General features: G+C 40.9%; 2 protein-coding genes across 14 annotated transcripts in view; both read right to left on the bottom strand.

The window, feature by feature from the left end:
- LOC309700623 (abl interactor 2-like) overlaps window positions 1-11,415 on the bottom strand; it is a 31,915-nt gene extending 20,500 nt beyond the window's left edge. For 4 of the 13 annotated variants that reach the window (XM_082524292.1, XM_082524303.1, XM_082524298.1 and 1 more), the window contains exons 1-4: window positions 11,216-11,412; window positions 3,550-3,717; window positions 2,930-3,106; window positions 489-592 (exon numbers count right to left, since the gene is read on the bottom strand). In XM_082524292.1, coding sequence (XP_082380418.1) covers window positions 489-592; window positions 2,930-3,106; window positions 3,550-3,717; window positions 11,216-11,332 — 566 coding nt within the window. In that variant the 5' untranslated portion in view covers window positions 11,333-11,412. Of the gene's footprint in view, window positions 1-488; window positions 593-2,136; window positions 2,155-2,929; window positions 3,107-3,549; window positions 3,718-11,215 lie in introns of all 13 variants that reach the window. The other 9 variants (XM_082524302.1, XM_082524301.1, XM_082524291.1 and 6 more) reach the window with 5 other exon arrangements.
- Window positions 11,416-11,460: 45 nt separating this feature from the next.
- On the bottom strand, window positions 11,461-18,172 carry cyp20a1 (cytochrome P450, family 20, subfamily A, polypeptide 1). The gene is made up of 13 exons (XM_082524305.1): window positions 17,866-18,172; window positions 17,243-17,292; window positions 16,895-17,061; window positions 16,628-16,773; window positions 16,369-16,536; window positions 16,111-16,189; window positions 15,394-15,506; window positions 15,250-15,304; window positions 14,923-15,043; window positions 14,709-14,820; window positions 14,314-14,378; window positions 12,945-13,034; window positions 11,461-12,797 (listed from the first exon to the last, which is right to left on the bottom strand). The coding sequence occupies exons 1-13, from the start codon at window positions 17,935-17,937 to the stop codon at window positions 12,644-12,646; spliced, it is 1,392 nt and encodes a 463-aa protein (XP_082380431.1). The 5' UTR covers window positions 17,938-18,172; the 3' UTR covers window positions 11,461-12,643.
- Window positions 18,173-18,891: the final 719 nt, after the last annotated feature.

An 18,891-nucleotide genomic window follows, 5' to 3' on the forward strand; every position in this document is an offset into this window, starting at 1 on the left:
TGAACAGACATCAGCTCGTATTTTGCAAACACTGCTGCTTATATTCATATCAAGTAGATTATCAAAAGACAACTTTAAGCATCCCAAAAAGAGCAAACTTTAACACACTTGCACACAAAAAAAAACAAACAAACAAAAAAAAAAACCAACTCTTTAGAATTTAGGGAAACCTATTTAAAAGATGCATGGTGCATGGCTGAGAGCGAGAAACCCTAACAAATCCAAAATTCAGCATGCAGCTTGATGTAAAAATATTTCTTGTATAAAAGAAATGAGGTTGTCTCAGCAGCACAGAAATGTGAACTGGCCCTAAAACAGATTTGAAACCACCCTGAAGAGACTAATTAAACCAGGAGGTAAAGGAGCGATGATGAAACTGGGAGTAACCACGTCCATATGACAGGCCTTGTCGTTACCCTCCCAAAACCGACTCTGCACGCCGTACGTACGTCTCAACACACATCAAGGTGGTTGCACAGCTTACATACCCAAGCGTCCCTTTCCCCGTCATGGGTGGGCTCGGGGGCTTCTGTGTGGGGGGGTTCGTGCGAGGGAGTCCGCCTCCTCCAGCCTTCATGTTCTGAGCGCTGGCCTGTGGCAGGTAGGTGGACATTGGTTTAGAAATCTGCTGGTTAACCATTAGACTTCTTACACAGCTGTCAACCTTCAAATTATCCTTTATTTTGTGATGAGAGTTAGAAGATAAGATCAACAGCACTCCTATAGGAGGCAGCTTAGGTTAGCATGAGGAGGTAACAACATCTGCCCAAGTAACAAGAATTCATCTCCATCGTCCACACTAAGGCTCAGTTGGTAAGAGCAGGTCATCTACTGATCGGAAGGTTGGTGAATTTGCATCGGCTGCATGGAGGCATTGGGAGGAGGTGCATCCAGCGAGTATGAGTGTGATTGTGTGAATGTTAGATAAAGTGCTTAGGTATAGATAATATATGAATGCTGAATAAATGTGGGTGACTAAGACTTGAAGCAGTTTAAAAAGAAAGAAAATATATTACATGCTAATTGGCTGGTTTTAGAAGTGCTGATGGATAGATTTTGCCTTTGCACACTTGGTCATTACAACCAGCTTTCTGTTGGATAATGATAATAAAGGTCTTGAAACTTTCTGCTTTTCTTTACGTTCTGTCACAGATTCACAAATTGCCACAAATTCAAATTAAAAGTTGCTAAAATGTTAAATTAGGTCAAAGCACATAAAAGTTTGGGGTTTTTTTTAGTCATAGCACGACAAAGTACAGGGAGACGGCCTTCAGTAGGCTTATCTAAGTCAGTCTGTTGAAAGGCATAACAGAAGTGTCAGAGTCAAATTAGGCTCTCCTATATAACAATATTATTATCATCATCATCATCAACTAAAATATAAAATCATAACAGTTGGTGTTGATGATACAAAGCTGGTTGTTGTGATTCAATTGTGGTTGTAGTAATCAAATATAAATTGCAGTTTACGCGACACATGGATGCAAATATGCTCCAAATTATGGTGTAATGCATTTGCATTTCCTCTCATACCAGCTGTAAATTTTGCATCTTTCAAGGTTTTTCCAGGTTTTATTTCCAAAAACGACAACATGAAGCGAATACTGATATTTCTACTTTTTTGTGCATTAAAAATGTGACAGGAAAAGGATTTTTCACAAGTTCATTTTTAACCTCCTAAGACCCGAACTCTTCCACGACATGCATTTTTAATTTCTCTTTGATATTTGGGCATATTGGGGCCCGATGAATGTAAAAATAAAGAATTACCAGATTTTTTTTCAACCTTATTTTTGATTTTAAGAAAAATAAGAGCCACATATGAGGATATTCGTTTAAAATTTTGATAGAACAGTAGCAGTATAATGTCCTTGTAAGTGGATATCAGGCCCTTGTAGAGCAAAATTTAGTATTTTACTCTAAATAACCCAAAATGTGATGTCCATGTATGTGGACGCCAGGTCCTAGGAGGTTAAAGCATTTTTCTGAAATATAATCTGAATATCTGTAAGCAAACACATCTTTAACTGCAAACAAACCAAAAATGTAAAAGAAACCACAGACACAACAATACAAAACATCCACAAATCACAAAAAGCCCTTCCTTGTTTGGGGCTCTTACTTTGGAAATCTTACCTTAAACCTTTGCAACCACTACAGTTGGTAACAAAGATAAAGTTAGGCAAGCATAAAGAGAGAGAGAAGAAATCAGGTGATTAGTGTGTGAAGGAGGAGAGGAAAACAACAGTTGTTCAAGCTTGTGCTTCACAAAGCCGAGCTGGAGAGATCCGGCCAACAATAGCTTAGTGTTTAAAATCTGAGGAATTCGACCTTCATAAGGTTGAAAGCCAGCGCTTCGGTTTTCTGTATAAACAAGCTCGTCATTGTTCAGAAAGTCAGCAGGAACAAAGCTTTAAGAATCAGCCTCTCCCATGATTTTATTAAACATAAAATCATGAGAAAAGCCTGTTTCCAGCTGCAGGTGACAGGCTTAATGTCCTGGCCGTCACTGGCTCCCCGTCCATGTGAAAAGCCTGAGTCATTGATTTTTTTCTTAGATTTCTTGACTTTGAAAACCACTGAAACCTAATAATAAAGAACATGACCTCTACAAGTCCTTTGCTTATCTTTAGACTTTCATCAGTGAGCAGCCTGGATTAATTCCGACATTCAAACACATTTCCATGGTCTTCTTTTGACCCCTAAAGTTAAGTATTTGACAGTACTGCATGCAAAAAAATACCAATATAAACTAAATTCTATCCCTTAAATCAATATTTAAGTATTGTATTTAACTATTTAAGTAAGTGATGTGATTATTTTTATATTATAAAAATAATCACATCACTCTTATAAACTGGCATGTGGTTGGTGACTTTTTAAGACTACTTTTGGCCAAATTTAAGGGAAAAAAGCCCAGAAACAGCACCTTAACTCCGTGGCCCATGTCATCTAGCAGGCTGTAGTCGATGGGCTTGCGGATGTATCGCACAGGCCTCTCAGGGTTGGCCGGGGCGATGATCTTGTGCGTACGGGACGTGTTCTTGTTGGTGGTGAGGATGCCGATCTCCCGCCGTGCTACCTTCTCTTTGTGGATGTCCACCGTCTAAGGATGAGAGGCATGTTTTCATTTCTTAAAATTAAAACACTTAGTCCTGAAAGCCTGCCAAGACTTTATTAGGAGGAAGAGGTGTTTCAGAGTGTTTCATAATTTAGGGTTTTGATTGCTTTGAAGTATCTGTTGCATGTTGAAACCCTTTTATCTTTCGATCCAGCGTGCAGCTCCAGCACACATATTTACCTGCAATGCAGATACACTGAATTATACATTCATTATCCACACAGTCACATCAGCGTCTGGTCCATTTGGATAGTAAAACTTTATTAAAACCTCATTAATCAGGCTTACACAGTGCTTAATACCCAATATAAAAAGGACAAAGAGAATTAAAAGGCCATATTTAACTGTTAATTGTGCTTTGAGAACTGATGGAGGGGGTTCCTTCTTGGCAGGTGAGTCAAAAGCCTGATTTGTTTAACTTCCCTCACCTGTGAGATGTGGTTGATGGAGGACTCCATGCGGCGGAGCTGCGAGGCCTGGATGTCCAACATCTGCAGGACATTGTTGGCCAGCGTGTTGATCAGGTAGGCTACGCTGGCCAGAGACTGGGTGGTGTAGTTCTTGGTCTCCTCCAGCGCCCTCTGCTTGTCTGGAGACTGAAGAAGAGAAATGGATATTTGACTTTCAAAAGACACGATTTGCATTTCATGGAAAGCAAACGATGCAGGTTTTACAAAGTGATGAAAACTGAGGGAGCAGAGGGGAAAACACAGCCTGTGTTACCTGAGGACATTCTGAAAAAATGCGGACTTTAAGTGGGCCACCTTTACACTACAAGATTCCTGCATATTTTGTAGTGCTTGTTGTACTCAGATGAGTCTAACAGTTTAGACAAGGGCCATGTCAAAACACAGAGGAAATCCCACAGGGGGCATTTACACACTTCCAGGGCTACTTCTAGCCTGCTGTATGAGGGTGGGCAGCTACAAAGATTAGAGGTTGCAGCAGATGACTGGTTCCCCCACAGGGTTCTGGCATCTCTGAAACGACTGTGTTTGCATTTGATCCCTGACAAAAACAAGCAGAATATAAATGGATTGTTCCAGTCGGCTTGGCTTCTACAGGAAGAACAGCAGTCAACATCTGCACATTTATTCTCTACAAGTGCAGAAACATAAAAAGACAGAGATGTTCTGCTTTTGTGTCAAAACACTTTCTGTAATGAGTACTACAATATTGTGCAAAAGTCCTCATTTCTTTACATTTTCTTTGTGTTTTTGCATTTCAGTAACATACTACACCTAGTTCCCGTTTTCCTAACAAAACATAAAGTACTATCATCAGTGCCCTGATGATTACTGTAGCAGCAGGAACAGCAAGATGCATATTATTATAGGCTAAAGGTGATATCCACTCAAATAAAATGTCTATTATAATGCCAGCATCTCTTCAAAGAAAAAAAAAAAAGATGTTATTAGGCTGTTAATTCTGTAAAATTGGTCCATAAAAAGTACACAACAATGTTTAGGAATAACACTAACAAAGTAATTAAAAACGTAGTCCTTTCAAAGACCCTGCCGCCAGTCAGAAAGTGTTTGCCGAAATGTCAGCATGCAAACCAAGCAACTGTTTGCACATCTATACACTAGAGCAGGGCGATATGACCAAAAATATTTATCACGATATACATTTGAAAATTTGCGATAACGATATAACTGACGATATAATTGACACTAGACAAAATACTTTACAACTCCACAACTTTATTAGTGCAAACAAAAAACAAAACATCAATGTATTTTCACTTAAACAAGCAGATGTTTTTTTTTATGTTGATTAAAGTTATATAAAAATGTAACAGTGCAAATGCAAATTCCTTGCTGACAGTTTAACCAAAAGGCATTTCCAGTAGAAATTGGCCGACATATCCTCAGCATAACCATGTATAACATCCACAAAACTTAAAAAGAGGTTATACACACACAATACGGTAATATTATGTTGAAGCACAGTACGTATCACTCCGCGAGGCGCCTGCCTACGATAACCGTAATGCTCTGACAATCCATCAAGTGGTGCGGGTTCGTAGCTTAGCAAAGTCGTACTAAAACATCTGACAGATTTTTGAGCACCGTGTACGACATAAAATCGTTTCGAGGTCAGTAAACACAACCAAAATTCATACATAAGGCACACGGGATTATAAGGGGCACTGTTGATTTTCAGAAAAATCAAAGGATTGATTTTAAGTGTGCCGTATTTTCCAAAAAGCACGGTAATAACGACGGCCCGCTAGCATGCGCTACCTAAAATAGTGCTTTGTTGTGTATCTGACGGACGAAAGCTAAACCAGCTCCACACCACTCAAGTTGCAGCAATTTTACAAACCGATTCTAGTTCATCTGTTTCATTCAACGATCCGCTTTCACCCTTCTCATTCTCTGTCGCCGCCAGCTTTTTCCGCCATGTGCATATGGAAACAGAGGCACTGTGCATGCGCATTTTACCCATATTCTATCGTGATATTTCATTTTCTTATCGTTGCCCAACATTATACCGGTATTACCGTGAACGGTATGATATGGCCCAGCCCTACTATACACACATTTTAGCCTACAGCCACTGGTGGCTGAAATCATCATTTAACCTCACATGTATAATTTAGCCCCTGTGGGGAAGACGGACTATCAGAAGAGAACGATACAAGCACAGAAAGAACACACACACTTCAAAAGAAAGTTCCCAGGCTGGAAATTAACACATTCACTGCCATTGACGTCTATAGCCGTCAATTGCAGTGAATGAGTCAATGGGTTTAACTCATTCACTGCCAATGGCTGGCAGTGAATGAGTTAATCTAGGACTTCTTATTCAGTATTCATTTACTGTCATACAAGAGATTACAAACACGAACCTCACAGCCTCAGGAAGAACCTGCACCTCAGCTTTGAGGCTACACAGCCCTCTGTGCAAGGAGAGGATGGTGAACAGAGACAGACGGCTTTCATTTGAACTTGATTCCAAATTAGCTGAGCTACGGGTTTGTAAAAAACAAGCCCCAGTGGATGGATCAGCTAAAAAGACCCCTTTCCATGTAATTATCCAAACACACCTTATGAAGGACGATTTAATGGGGCTACAGGTTATGTTGAACCCGGCACATAGTTACCATTTAACTCAGTGCTGACCCACTAATGATAAATACCCACATGAGCACTTCAAAAAGGCATTAAAGAAGTTAGAGCTACTTCAATGCTAAAGAAAATATCATCCCAACACAAAAAGCAGTGCACAAAAAGTGGAGCCTGAATGCAGTCAGTGTCAGCAGGATGGAGAGCAAAAGGTTTCAGCACCAAGAAGCAAATTTGTAGTGAAGCAAGAGAAAAGAGCTTAGCGGCAGTGAAGTGAGTAGCAGGTAAAACAGCTGCAGCTGGCGTGAAAGCAGTGTTCAGAGGCAGCCGATTGGCCGTGGGCACGGCGTGGGCACGTCGACAGGAACATCAAAGGGCAGATGGATCGGCTAATGTTTCTGCTGGGAAACTGTGTTCCTTAATCCTCCGTGACACTGCACCGAGCGCAGCATGCGGGGTCGAGCTGCAGCACAAAGCCAGCACATAATGGTGTGAATGAAAGCAAAGGCAGACACCAAAAAAAAACAAAAACATTTTTGCTTCTCAAATGTGGCAATTTGCAGCTTTAATTTGGTCTATGTGATCAAGCACTGCCTTTGTTTAGATTTAAACAAGTAATGTTAGTCTTTTAGCAATGATTAAGGGCTTTTTAAAAAAAAATTCTGAGCATTTTAGAGTCATAAAATATTCAGATTACTCATTTCTGTTTTTTTCCCTCTCAATCATAAGCAGCTACTTTAATAAAGATGAGTTATTTTCAAGGTGTTTTCTTAAAGACGCAGAACAAACTTCATTGTTCTTGCTTCTAAAAAAGACCATCGTAAGGCTGTAGATTTAAGCTGGGATAAAACAAGCTTCATTAAAATGTCATCTGAGGGTCTGCAAAAGTCTGATTGCTGTAGCTCGCCATTTCCACATAATCTGCAGTGTAACCAACAAAAATTAGTGGCGACAAAACCGCTCAGAGTTTCCTGTGTGCGAGAGACAGCAGCAGATTACCTGCATTGTTTGCAGCAGCCTTTAGGCTGTGATTGGATATCGACTTATTGATTTTACTTTAAAATTCAAATTTAAGCAATGCTGTTAACTCCCCAAAATCCAGGGCTGCGATGCCAGGATAATAGGAAAGCCCACGTCTTTCCTTCTCTTCTTTATTAATTTGTTAGTTTTAACAGGAAACCTTTGTACAAACACATCGAATCAGAATGAAAGGATATCTGGGCTAAACTGACATAAGACTGTGAGGAAAAAACAAAACACAAAAAAATGAGAGGCAGCATCAAGCAACAATCCGGGGATTTCAATGACGACTTCAATGAGCAGCACCCTCTGTGGTAATCAGTCTATTCCCTTTCATGTGAAACATGCAGCGCACTTTTTAAATTTTAAACAATCTCTCTCACACACACACACACACACCCCTAATCCAACTAGTTTAAGCATCTGGCACGGCATGCAAACAAATGACATCATTTACAGGAGAGCAGAGGACGCAGCGCTGCTATAGAATGAGGACAAGCAGGTTATGTGGTAAAAGTCACGAGAGCACCTGCTGGCACAGGAGAGACGGATTTAATCCAGTGATACGTATACGGTAAGAGAGGATGGATATCACTCCATTACTAAACCATAATTAACAATTTAAGTCAAAATGGGCAGAGACAATTTAAAAAAAAAAAAAAAAAAAAAAAAAAAAAGGTAAATTTCACTTAAATAAGTTATAACAGATTCAGAGCCTTTGCTGCACCCTTACTGATTGGGCTTACATGCATCTTCAACCCATTTTAAGTCAGAAAAACGCTAATTAAAACAATTATTTGCCCTAAAAAACATGTCCCCTCATTTGTACTGGCACCTGGTAGGCTGTCATTCACTACTAAAGCTCAAGGGTAGCAGTAACGTTTGGACAAGGCTGCTTTCAAGCCACCACGCAAAAAAAAAATAAAAAATAAAAAAAGCAGCAGCAGCACTGCTCTCTACACGAGTTGGACCAGTAAAACGAGCCTTTGTACAAACAGTATGACAAACATTCAGCCAAATACTACAACAGCTGTTAGAAAGCACATTTTGGGCCTCTTGAAAACAATATATCATAATGAGCTCTGGCACCAAGTAAAGGTAGCACATTACAAATATACCACAACTCTGCATAGTCATTTCAGAGCGAATACAGTGACCGAACAGCTTCCTGTCAATATCTAACTGGATCTCTGCTTCAAACACCCAAAAGTGTCCCAAAGCTTAATAATTCCTTTGAACAATGTTTCATCACGTTGTCTTGACAACATCAAACCACAGACTGTATGTTTGGTGTAAGAAGTCCCATTTTACCTTCTTGAGCTGAACATTGTGGTTTTTTGAAATGATGAGTGGCTGATTCGGCTGAGAAACCAATGACCGGCTCATACAGTAAGAAAGTTGTCGACCACAAAGTAGCACTCTATCCTCATCTTTTTGACTCTAATGGGAACCACAATTAACAAAAATAAACATCACAACATATCCAAAATGGCTTAAAACTAACAACCGAGTCCACACACACCAGAAAAGTAACAATCATCACCTCAGTATAAGGATTAAGAATTACATGTCAATGTAAGAGATTCCTCAAACCATCAGAACAGACGTGAGGGATAAACATGGCCGGAACAAAGAGGATTTTATTGGTTTCTATCATGGTTGTCACCACATGTAAAGCACCGGGACATGACCACAAATAACAGCAATGACCTCAGCAACTTGGGTAGGTTGTGTTATAGGCTCCACAATCCAAAAGTCTGAATCAGATGTCAAAGATAAGACAGGCGTAGTGATGCTGAAAATATTTGCAGGACCGCTTTTGCTCCCCACCAAAGAAAATTGTGAAAATATTTTGCTCATTATTTCAGTTGTTGCCCCTTTTGTTTGTGGGTTTTGTAAGAATGTAGTTAGGCTAGAAATGACTCGGGTCAGACAGGCAGGTAGGCAAGCAGGCGTAGGACCAGCACGGACGTGGTTCTTTTTTTGCCGGCTGGTAAACCAAACAGAATTCATGCACTTTTGATGGCACAGTGTTTGCCAACAGTGCATGGAAAAAAAAGAAGAAAAAAAAAGTGACTTTTGTGATAAACGATCACTCCACGAATTAAAAAGTCGAAAGAGTCTGAGAGAAAGTAACTGATAAATAGAGGAAACACTCAATTATCCACTAATTGAGTGTTTGACTTTTCTGAATAGTTTCTGGGATGCTTAGAACTCGAATTGCACTGCTGGAAAGAGTTTATTTTGATGCACCTGCTGTTTTCTTTGCAAATTTGCATCATAGGATTGTTTTTTTTGTTTTTCCTGCAGTGTATATAAAAATTGCTGTATCTCCAAAATAAAACTATGAAGACACTCAAAATAAATTTCCTGTTGTTGTAAACTATTTTTTGCAACTTTTTTGTATTTAAAGTTTTGAGGGATAAACCTCTTAAATTTCTCCAAGTAGAAATATATGTAAAAAAAACAAAACAAAAGCGATTTTCAATTTTTTTGTAGTTTATTGCACTTTTTTGCAATTAATGTAGTTACTATGGACTTAATGCATACATATTATTAAAATATGGGCTATAACAGTTATTTAGCAACTTGAAATGCTCCCACAAATGGCACTACAACATGTAAAAAAATAATATAAGCTCTGGCGGACTTGGTTCTATAGTAGGTCTTAAAGGGTTAAATAAATATCGTCAAATAATCGCGATCTCAATTTCAGTGAAAATAATCGTGATTATCATTTTTGCCATAATCGAGCAGCCCTACTTTGAAGTCTGTGAATACAAACATCTCACACACTAGGGATTGGTTTTGTTAGTGAAACATCCCTTGACTGCAAACAAGTCCTGGGCGTGGAGTTCGAGCAAACACACCTGTGGCATCATGTGAATGACAACCCGAAATATTAGTTAGCAGGTTTAAATTCCTCAATGACTAATGCTGTAAGAAGTCTGCTTTAAAGTAAAACAGAAAAGGACAGAAAATATGAAAACGTAAGAGGTGAAGCATCACACTAAACATTCTCCTGATGCTTCCTGCTTCTGTCCAGCTGATCTATAAGTGATAACATCCATCTGACAGCAGCTGGGAAAACCTCACAGGGCAACCTGCCAGACAGCAAGCTGCCAACATCCACCACCTCTCTCCTCCTTCTTCTTCTTCTTCTTTCCAGGGCAACTTGTCAGACCTGATCAGCCCAGCTCATCAGGGATGTCAGATTTCAGCATCACACCTTGTGTCCTAGCTTATTCCCTGATTTCTCACCTACTGAAAGCTGGCCTGCGAGTGTGTGATGAGTGGAGATGCCGAAATGAGATGAGATCACACCTGCAGAATTTCAAAGCATCTGAATGACTGCACTCACACACAGGCAGAAATGTATCCACATCACCCCCCTCCCCTCTCCTGCACGGAGGTGCACATGAATGGCTTCAGGCTGAGCATTTTAAAAGGGTTTTAAGTGTGGCTGCTACATCAACAGCATCATAAATCAGTTGTTTGTAACGCTGTCACGGCGGGTTGTCTCCTGTCACAGCCTATCAGAGGTTAATCTGCCTTGATATCGCGTCCCACATCTGAGGCCGGAGCCTGATCAGCTGGCTGGCAGTGATTGATCCCCGCACGGAGCACAGAAATCGATTTTCACGGTGCCTGCTCGGTGGTTTGAGGGGTGATGACGAGCAGCAAGCTAACGAGCTACCCGGCTAACCCACCACGGTGGGATGCACAGCTCACACACATCGTTACACAGAGGAAAACAAATAGCGGTATGAATCGGGTGGGGAATTGCCACATTATGAGTTTGTTATCTAATTTTAAAAAACAAACAAAAAAAAACCCGCATCGGCAGCAGGTTGTTGCTGAGCTAGCCGAGGCTAGCTGACAGCACGGCTGCACCGCATCGGCAGCGCTAGCATCAGTTAGCCTAGCACCACTTCGCTCCATTGAGAAAAAAAAGAAAGAAACAAACTACACCTTCTTCCCCTCCACGGTTGTGTCAGCCTACCTGGACATAGTTGCTCTCGCAGTACTCCGCGACTCTTTCCAAATTAGTGAAGCTGTCCAGCAGCGCGCTTCGTCCCGCTGGAATCTCCTCTTCCAGAAGCATTTGTAGCTCCGCCATTTTCACATCTTTAGCGGAGAGGTGCGCTCTCTGGCGCCCCCGTGGCCGCCCGCGGTACCGCAGGGCTCTCCCCACAGCCGGGCTTCCCAAAATTAATAACAAAGCGGCATCACAGCACACTCCCACTGCTGAGTGCTTCAGAGGTTATTTATTTTTTCTTTCTTTCTTTCTTTCTTTCTTTCTTTCTTTAATTAGTTTTCAATTCAGAAATATTTAACTCAGCGAATAAAACATTTCATAACTATATATTAACTACTGTACGCAATAAAAACCTGTAATACATTTCCTGGACTCATTTTTTATTACTCTTTAAGGCTTTAGTTACTGTGAAGCCAGTCTGGAGTAGGAGAAGAAAATAGGATTTTGCTTCCCCTTCTGTAAAGCTCTCATAACATTTAATTTAAAGCTGCAACAATCACTCAATAACTAATCACTGAATAACTTTCTGGAGCTAAAAGCACCTCCTTCCCCCTGTAGAAAGCTGAGATGCTTTTACTATTTTCTGGTCTCTTATACACCAACCTGTTGATCCAATAAACAAAATAACAGCTATTATTGATTTATTATACATGTTCAGGCCCAATTTAATTTAAAATGTCTTGCACACGTGGGCTGGAAATACACACTGCTTAGCACTTGATCATCACAAGTTGGTGGATCTTCAGGGATATCAGTGTTTCCAACAGCAGATGAACTGGAGAGGCAACAAGAAGACAACCCCCATAAAAGGTTTAGTAGGTTGTGGCCACAGACTTTTTTTTTTCTCGAGTTCAGATTTTTCCTGGTAGCATGAGGCGATGTCTGCCCAACACAGTCTTGAGGATGTGGAGAAGATACCAGGATGGTAGAAAGGCTCATCAACCCAGAAGATGCTCATGCGCATGTTTCTTCCCAAACTAGAGAAACAGAAACAGACTCCATGAGGGTGGCCCGAGGGCCCAACATCCTTTTAAAAGGATCTGTGTTCAAAGCCCAGTGCTTTGCAGTTCGACTGGCTTTCACCAGAGACCACCAGAACCTAGCAACTCCAGCTTTACTCGTCGAGCCTCCCTCCCTGAAGAGACAGGAAGCGTTCGACAAACTAAACCTGTGAGTGGAAAAAGCTAATGTCATGCTTAAGGCCTCAGTGGTGGTACAAGGTGGGTGAAACAGCCTTTAAAATCCTACAAATTAAGAGTGTCAGTCCAAACTACTGGCATCATGATGGGGAACTACGATGACGTCTAACAGGGAATACTCTGCTGGTAATTTCATTCAGTGATGTTAAATGTGTTGCTTTTTGCTCTTCATCGTTTTCTCTAAATCTTTGTTTTAGCTGCTTCTTCTGCTGACGGTGATCCAGGTTTCGTCCTTCGGTGCGGATACCAGCTCGGATCGGATCTCGGCCACTTGCCCCTTCAGTCGGTGGAGCTTCAGCTGCCGCACCAACGTGCTGAGGACGACCGTAGCCACAGTGTAGGCAAACCTAACGGAGACCAAATAGTGATTGATGCAGGACATCCAGGTGTAGAAGAGCTTCAAATAGTTATCAAAACTTCCCAAAGTTGGTCTAATGAAGTCTGCTTTCACAATTAGCAGTCTGAGTGACAGAGTGTGGATAATTTCCTCTTACCTGAGCTCTGGACACGTCTGATTCCCTGAGAATCCGAGCAGACAGAAGCTCTTCCTGGCCGATTCTTCCTCGAATCGATCTGGGTCAAACCTGAGGGAGGATTGAAGTATTCACCAAACCAGTAAACAGACATATTACAACTTTAACTTGGAAGAAAAAAAGCCCCTCACTGTGAAGCTGTCACATTATTTTAACTGCAGTTTATTTGATGGCTGCAGATTTATGTTACCTGGTGAAGGCAGATGAATGCCCGGTGATAACTGTGACATGCACCTGTAGACTTAACAGGAAACACCTGATAATCCAGCGAGCTCTACACGGTAATGCTAGCAGGTTTTATTTCCACCCACCGGTTAGAATTAACTTCAAAGCAACCCCCCCACAAATAACAGCTAAGGCTGATGACAAAATGCCATTAGTTTTGAAGTTACTTATGAAATAGAGGAAAAATTAAATAGATGTGTTGATGATCAACTAAATTATTTGAGCTCTTCCTGTAAAATTTTTCCTAATCCATTAACTAAATGTTGACCCCTGGTGGAGCTACAACAAAAGTTTCAAGCTCACCAAATCGATATTTGAGCCTCTGGGATGAAACCGCTGCCAATCAGATGCTTTCCAGATGGTATTGGATGGTGGATCAAAATCTGACTGCACTTTTCTTTGTTTATAATCGTTACTTTTAACAAGATCAGATATGTTGTCACTGATTTTCAGTCCAGTTCTTGTGTAATTTTCATACCTCAACCTTTCTCCCTGATTCCCTTCAGTAAGAATGGCTTCTTCACAGCAATCCATCCACTGAGACTTCCATGAACAGTGACAGATAAGCTGAAGTTTAAGATGCATCTCTTAGCATGCATCTTTTTGTCCTGAACTTGTTCAGTTCCCTCAACATTTTTAAGGACATGCTGCACAACACATCGAGATGTGTCAACCTTTCAGCTAATAGCTCTGGAAAAATGCTATTTTATGTCTGTTAAAGACAAAGATCAGATTTAAAATCTTTTCCAAGTTCTCTGTTATGTGTAGACACGACACTGGTTCATAGTTGAGTTAGGTGCCTTTGTAAGGTTTTAACAATTCATTGGTTAAGGTTGCTTAACACACACACACACACACACACACACACACAGAAATGAGGGGCTTGTGCACAGCATGGTACCTCTTAGTCTAGTAAGGGATACCATACTAGTCCCAGAATATAAATAAAGTACTGGGAATGAGCGTTACAGATCCTGTTTTATAGAGTGATAATTTAGTGACCCAGTACAGTTTTCTTTGTATTGCAGATTTTGAATGAGTGGGATTTGAACTGGCAGCCATTTTTAAACTGGCTGAAGAACATGTCAAAACCAAAATGTCAAACCTGTAAGGGCTGCTCCAGGTTTCCTCATCTTGTAGAACCACTCCTAAGGCGTAAATCACCAACGTCTGAAAGTAACAACAACAACAACAACAGTGTTTACGTGTAACAAAACTGCTGTATTTTAACCTCAGCTGGGAAAACTGAGGGAACAACGCACTTTAATAGGGAAGGAAGAAAAATAAAACAAAACAGGAATATCACTTGCTTGACTTTAAATAAACATTCAAAAGTTGCATCTAAAAAATAAAAAATAAAAAAAATAAAATCCTCGGTTTATGTTTCTTACGCTATTTAATGTTTCTATCTGTTCTTGTTTACCATTAACACAGCAAACACTGTGTTTGTGCAGCTGAAATAATCTGGCTGAGAGCCGCAGACTCCGGGAAACCGGATACCTCTTTGGGGATGACGTGCTGATCGACTTTGCCCTCCACTTCCTGAAGCCGAGCCGCGACGGGGGTGAGCTTGGCAGTCCTCACCGTCTCATTCAGGACCTGTTGGCAGTATCTACGCGAGGACGGAAATGCGATCGCATCAACGTTATTGGCTGCACCGTGTGTGAAGGACGACTCAAGAACGCCTAAATACGTAAAAGTCCAAAAGTCTTACCTGAGCTGAGGAATCTTGTCGAGGGAAACCGGATCAGAACCCAACACGTCCTCCAGCTCCTGGTGCAACTTGTCCTGCACTTCCTCTGAATTGGACAGGAAGTAAAGAGCCCAGATACACACTGCCAAAACACCACAGTGTGTAATCTTAGAATCAGAATAAAACAACATTTTGCTAATAAAAGATAAATAAAAGTTAGCTTTTGTTTGCTTTTAGAGCTAAAAGTTCATTACATTATTGTTAAGTGCCTATCAGACAACTCTGGGAAACTGTGCTTATAAAAACTGTATCTGGCAGGCTTCACATCCTCTGATTCAGGCCACTTACAGTTCGCAGCGATGACACATCCAGCCAAAGTGAACACCATGCAGTCCTCCATGATCTGAAACAAACAATCAAGATTTCAGCGTTTTTTTTTCTTACCTCTGTGAAAGCGCTGAGGATGTAAAGCAGAAGCTCATCAGCATTCACCTGTCGCTCTGTGAAGTTGGACTGCAGCAGAGCGTCCACAAACACCGCCTGCTTCCTCTGGGCTTTCCTGTCCTTCGCCACAGACAACAGCAAAGACTCCATCTCTGACAGAGCTGACCACCGAGGAGGAAAAAACAAGATGAGAGCCGTGGCGACTCCGAGCACATTCAAGGGCTCAAAACCAGAGGAACCCACCCGAGGGATTAATAAAGTTCTATCTAATCTAATCTAATCTAATCTGACATCCTAGCCCGGCACGGCTCACAGATTTTGTCCCACAGCTGCTGGACAGGCCCTTTAAAAACATCTGAATCATCAAAACCTTGAATGTGAGGTTCCCCTGTCTGCACTAATAGGGTAAAGGGTAAATTATTCTCACACCTGGGGAGCCACTTTTTGAGAACTGGGTGTCAGAGTTACATGAAGTGACATGAACAAGTGCCAGACACTCTCTGTGGGGTTACACATTAAATGCAGTCTTTGCAGCCCTTTCAGACAGCACCCAAAATAGCATCTGTCCTTGGCAGGTAAATCCCTATCGATCCTATCCAAACAAAGCCTGTCTGCTGATTAAGGTGGTAACCGTGAATGTGCTCGGTCTGTCTGTCAAGAGGCTTAACACAGAGATAACATCGGAGCCTCTGCAGACTTTCCATTTGGCTTCACCACACAAAGCCAGACACCGCTCCCACACGTTGACACGCCTCCTTCGCTCACCCTTCTCATAGTGCGCTTTCCTGCTGGAGCTCTTCTCCAGGGAGCCGTCCAGGTAGCCCTTTCCAATTTCTGACCAGATCTGGAAGCGTGAGTCAGAAGAGCAAAAATAAATAAATTAATAAAAATCAATGATCAGTTACAGAGCCTTAAACTCCCTGCAGAACTTTAGCATGGTGCATTTTTGATTAGCATCCCAATAAAGTAAAGTTTTGTGTCCCCCAAGCTTACTGCACAGAGGTTTGTGCTAAAATTTCTCACCGCATCGTGGTTCTTGCGGAAGGCAAGGACCTCAGTGTCGTCCCCGAACCGCTCGCCCAGAGCCAGTTGGGTGACCGTCTTCATGGCCAGGCCCAGCAGGTGGGCACACAGAGGCGTGTGCTGACCCTCTGGGAATGACTTCCACTTTTTCACCAGCTCATCCACCAGCTAAGAAACAAGATATCAGTTAGCAGGAAGTGTGAGGAAGTTTTTGGTTTTCTTATTTATTTTAGAAAAATTATTTCTTGGCTTTGGAAACCTTGAGCACAAGCGGAAAGTTGTTTTTCAGCGTGCTGTTGATGGCACTTTCGTACACTTTTTTTCTCATGATGGACTCGCTGGCCCCACCTCCCATCCCGGACTTGTAGCCGAGCAGCGACTTCAGCATCGTTTCAAAGGAGTCGGCTAAAAAGGAAGCAGGAAACAGCAGATTTATGCATAAGGATGTTCTTCTTTTCAATTAGATATTTTTCCCAACAAATTCCTGAGTGTAAGAAAAGCTGCTGATCCAAACTGGTTTGCTTACTAGCGTGGTTGGGGTTGATGTGTTGCTGAAGCTCGCTTACGGAGCCCAAGCTGACCACAGGGCGACCACCAAACCAGAACGAGGCCACGGAGCCGTACTCATCATGCAGGCCGACGAGGAACTCATGCAGACTGCCTCTGTCGATGATATCCTGCAGGTTTCCATCCCTGGAGAACAGAAAATAGAACATTAACGCACATATGCTTATATTTACTGACAAAAGCTATTAGGATGACAGGACCCTTAAGAAGCTAATTATTATGCACAATGTACTATATTTTACAAAATGCTGTTACTGAATAAGAGTTAACAGAAGCAGAAAAAATAAAGGTAAAGATGAAAACTTACTTCTCATCTGTGGGGTTGAGACCTGGGATACCAGAGGCCCTTCTGGATGACTGAAAATATGATTAGAAATGAGATTTTGTTGTTTAACACAAATACAAGTCATTAAACATGAGTAGTTTTTCTCGCAGTGGTGTCCACATGTCTACTAAGTCTTTACATAATTTAAAATAATGGCTCTGCCTGTCGGAAAGCGGGTCCCATTCAGAACCTCTTTGAAAAATACAAAATTTAACAATTTCTTATTGAATGGCATGCGCATATGGAACATGATATCGTTTAGGGATGTGAAGTAAATTAGTTGGAGTTTAGAAATAAATCGGCTTGTAACACAAACACATAAAGGAAACTGATAAAAATGAAAAAAAAAAAATCTCGTTTTCGCTCATTCCGTCTTCTTGAAGTTGGATTTCTCTGGACTAGGTCAATGAATATTATATTAAATGGGAGCCGAAATGTGAAAAATACACTCCTTACTCAATTAATCTCTTAAATAGTTCAGAATAATGTGCTCCAACTCGTGAACAAGAACTAAAACATTTAAAAGCGCTTTTTGGTTGGGACACTGGGATGAGGGCAACAGCCCGCTAATGTAGCAAGCTAACGCCAAACTTGCAGGAACTTACCGGGTACAAATAAAGGACAGCGCCCACCAGGATGATGACAAAGGTAACAGCAAAGATGGCAAAGTCCAGCATGATTGCTCGCTGTTATCAAACAGTTTCTGCTAACTTTTATTCACGTGTATTTGAATGTTTCCACCAAAAACCTCAAGATATATCACTACCACGTCAACATCAACTGCTCGGTTATCTGTGTTCGATTATACAGCCTGGATCGCAGGCAGAGCAAACCAATGGATCTTAGGAAAAAGCATGACACCAAGGAGACACAAAACACGGGCAAAGACAGACAAAACGCGTTTTGTCTGTCTTTGTCCCTTTGTCGTCGGGACACAAAACAAGATCAAAGAAACAGAAATGTTGACAAGTGAGACACAAAATGATCACAAATACATAAAATGACATAAAACAACTCAAAGGGACACAAAATGACCATAAAGTCATTTTATAATGATGTAAAAAGACACACACAAAAAATCACACTGAGCAAAGGCATAAGAAACTACAAAGAATAAAAATAAAATCACACAAAGAGATACAACATGAGTAAAAATATACTCAAAAACACAAAAATGAGAAATAAGCACATAAACAGGAGCAAGGACATAAAACAACTATAAAAAGAAGAATGAACAAGACCAGAGACACTAAATAACCAGAAAGACATAAGATAAGACACAAATGACACCAAAGGGACAAAAAACAACTACAAAAGGGATCGCTAAAAAGAAAAACAAAAAGAAAAGTGAAACAAAATGATGCAAAATGATGACAAAGGGACATTAAAAAGACATTAAATGACATAAAGAGAGAGAAAAACATTATGAGATGAAAAAATGACTAAAAGGGCACAAAAACACCAAAGTGACAATAAAGAGATGCGAAACATGCACAAAGACATAAAAACAACACACTAAACAGCCACAAAATGTCCACAGAGACATGAAATAAGACACAAAATTACAAGAAAACAGAGACAAAACTTGACCAAAGTGATACAAATGACAGAAAGGTGATATAAAGCAACTA

This window comes from Aulonocara stuartgranti, assembly GCF_965226115.1.
Source record: "Aulonocara stuartgranti genome assembly, chromosome: 23".
In the NCBI taxonomy this organism is placed as follows: domain Eukaryota; kingdom Metazoa; phylum Chordata; class Actinopteri; order Cichliformes; family Cichlidae; genus Aulonocara; species Aulonocara stuartgranti.

What these genes read in the sequence shown, in the direction of transcription:
- cyp20a1 (XM_082524305.1), bottom strand. Translation starts at nt 17,937, where the DNA reads ATGCTGGACTTTGCCATCTTTGCTGTTACCTTTGTCATCATCCTGGTG. An exon ending in CATCAACCCCAACCACGCTA is followed by an intron (nt 16,774 to 16,894) that starts GTAAGCAAACCA and finishes CTTCCTTTTTAG; the next exon opens with CCGACTCCTTTGAAACGATG. An exon ending in TCCGCAAGAACCACGATGCG is followed by an intron (nt 16,190 to 16,368) that starts GTGAGAAATTTT and finishes TCACGCTTCCAG; the next exon opens with ATCTGGTCAGAAATTGGAAA.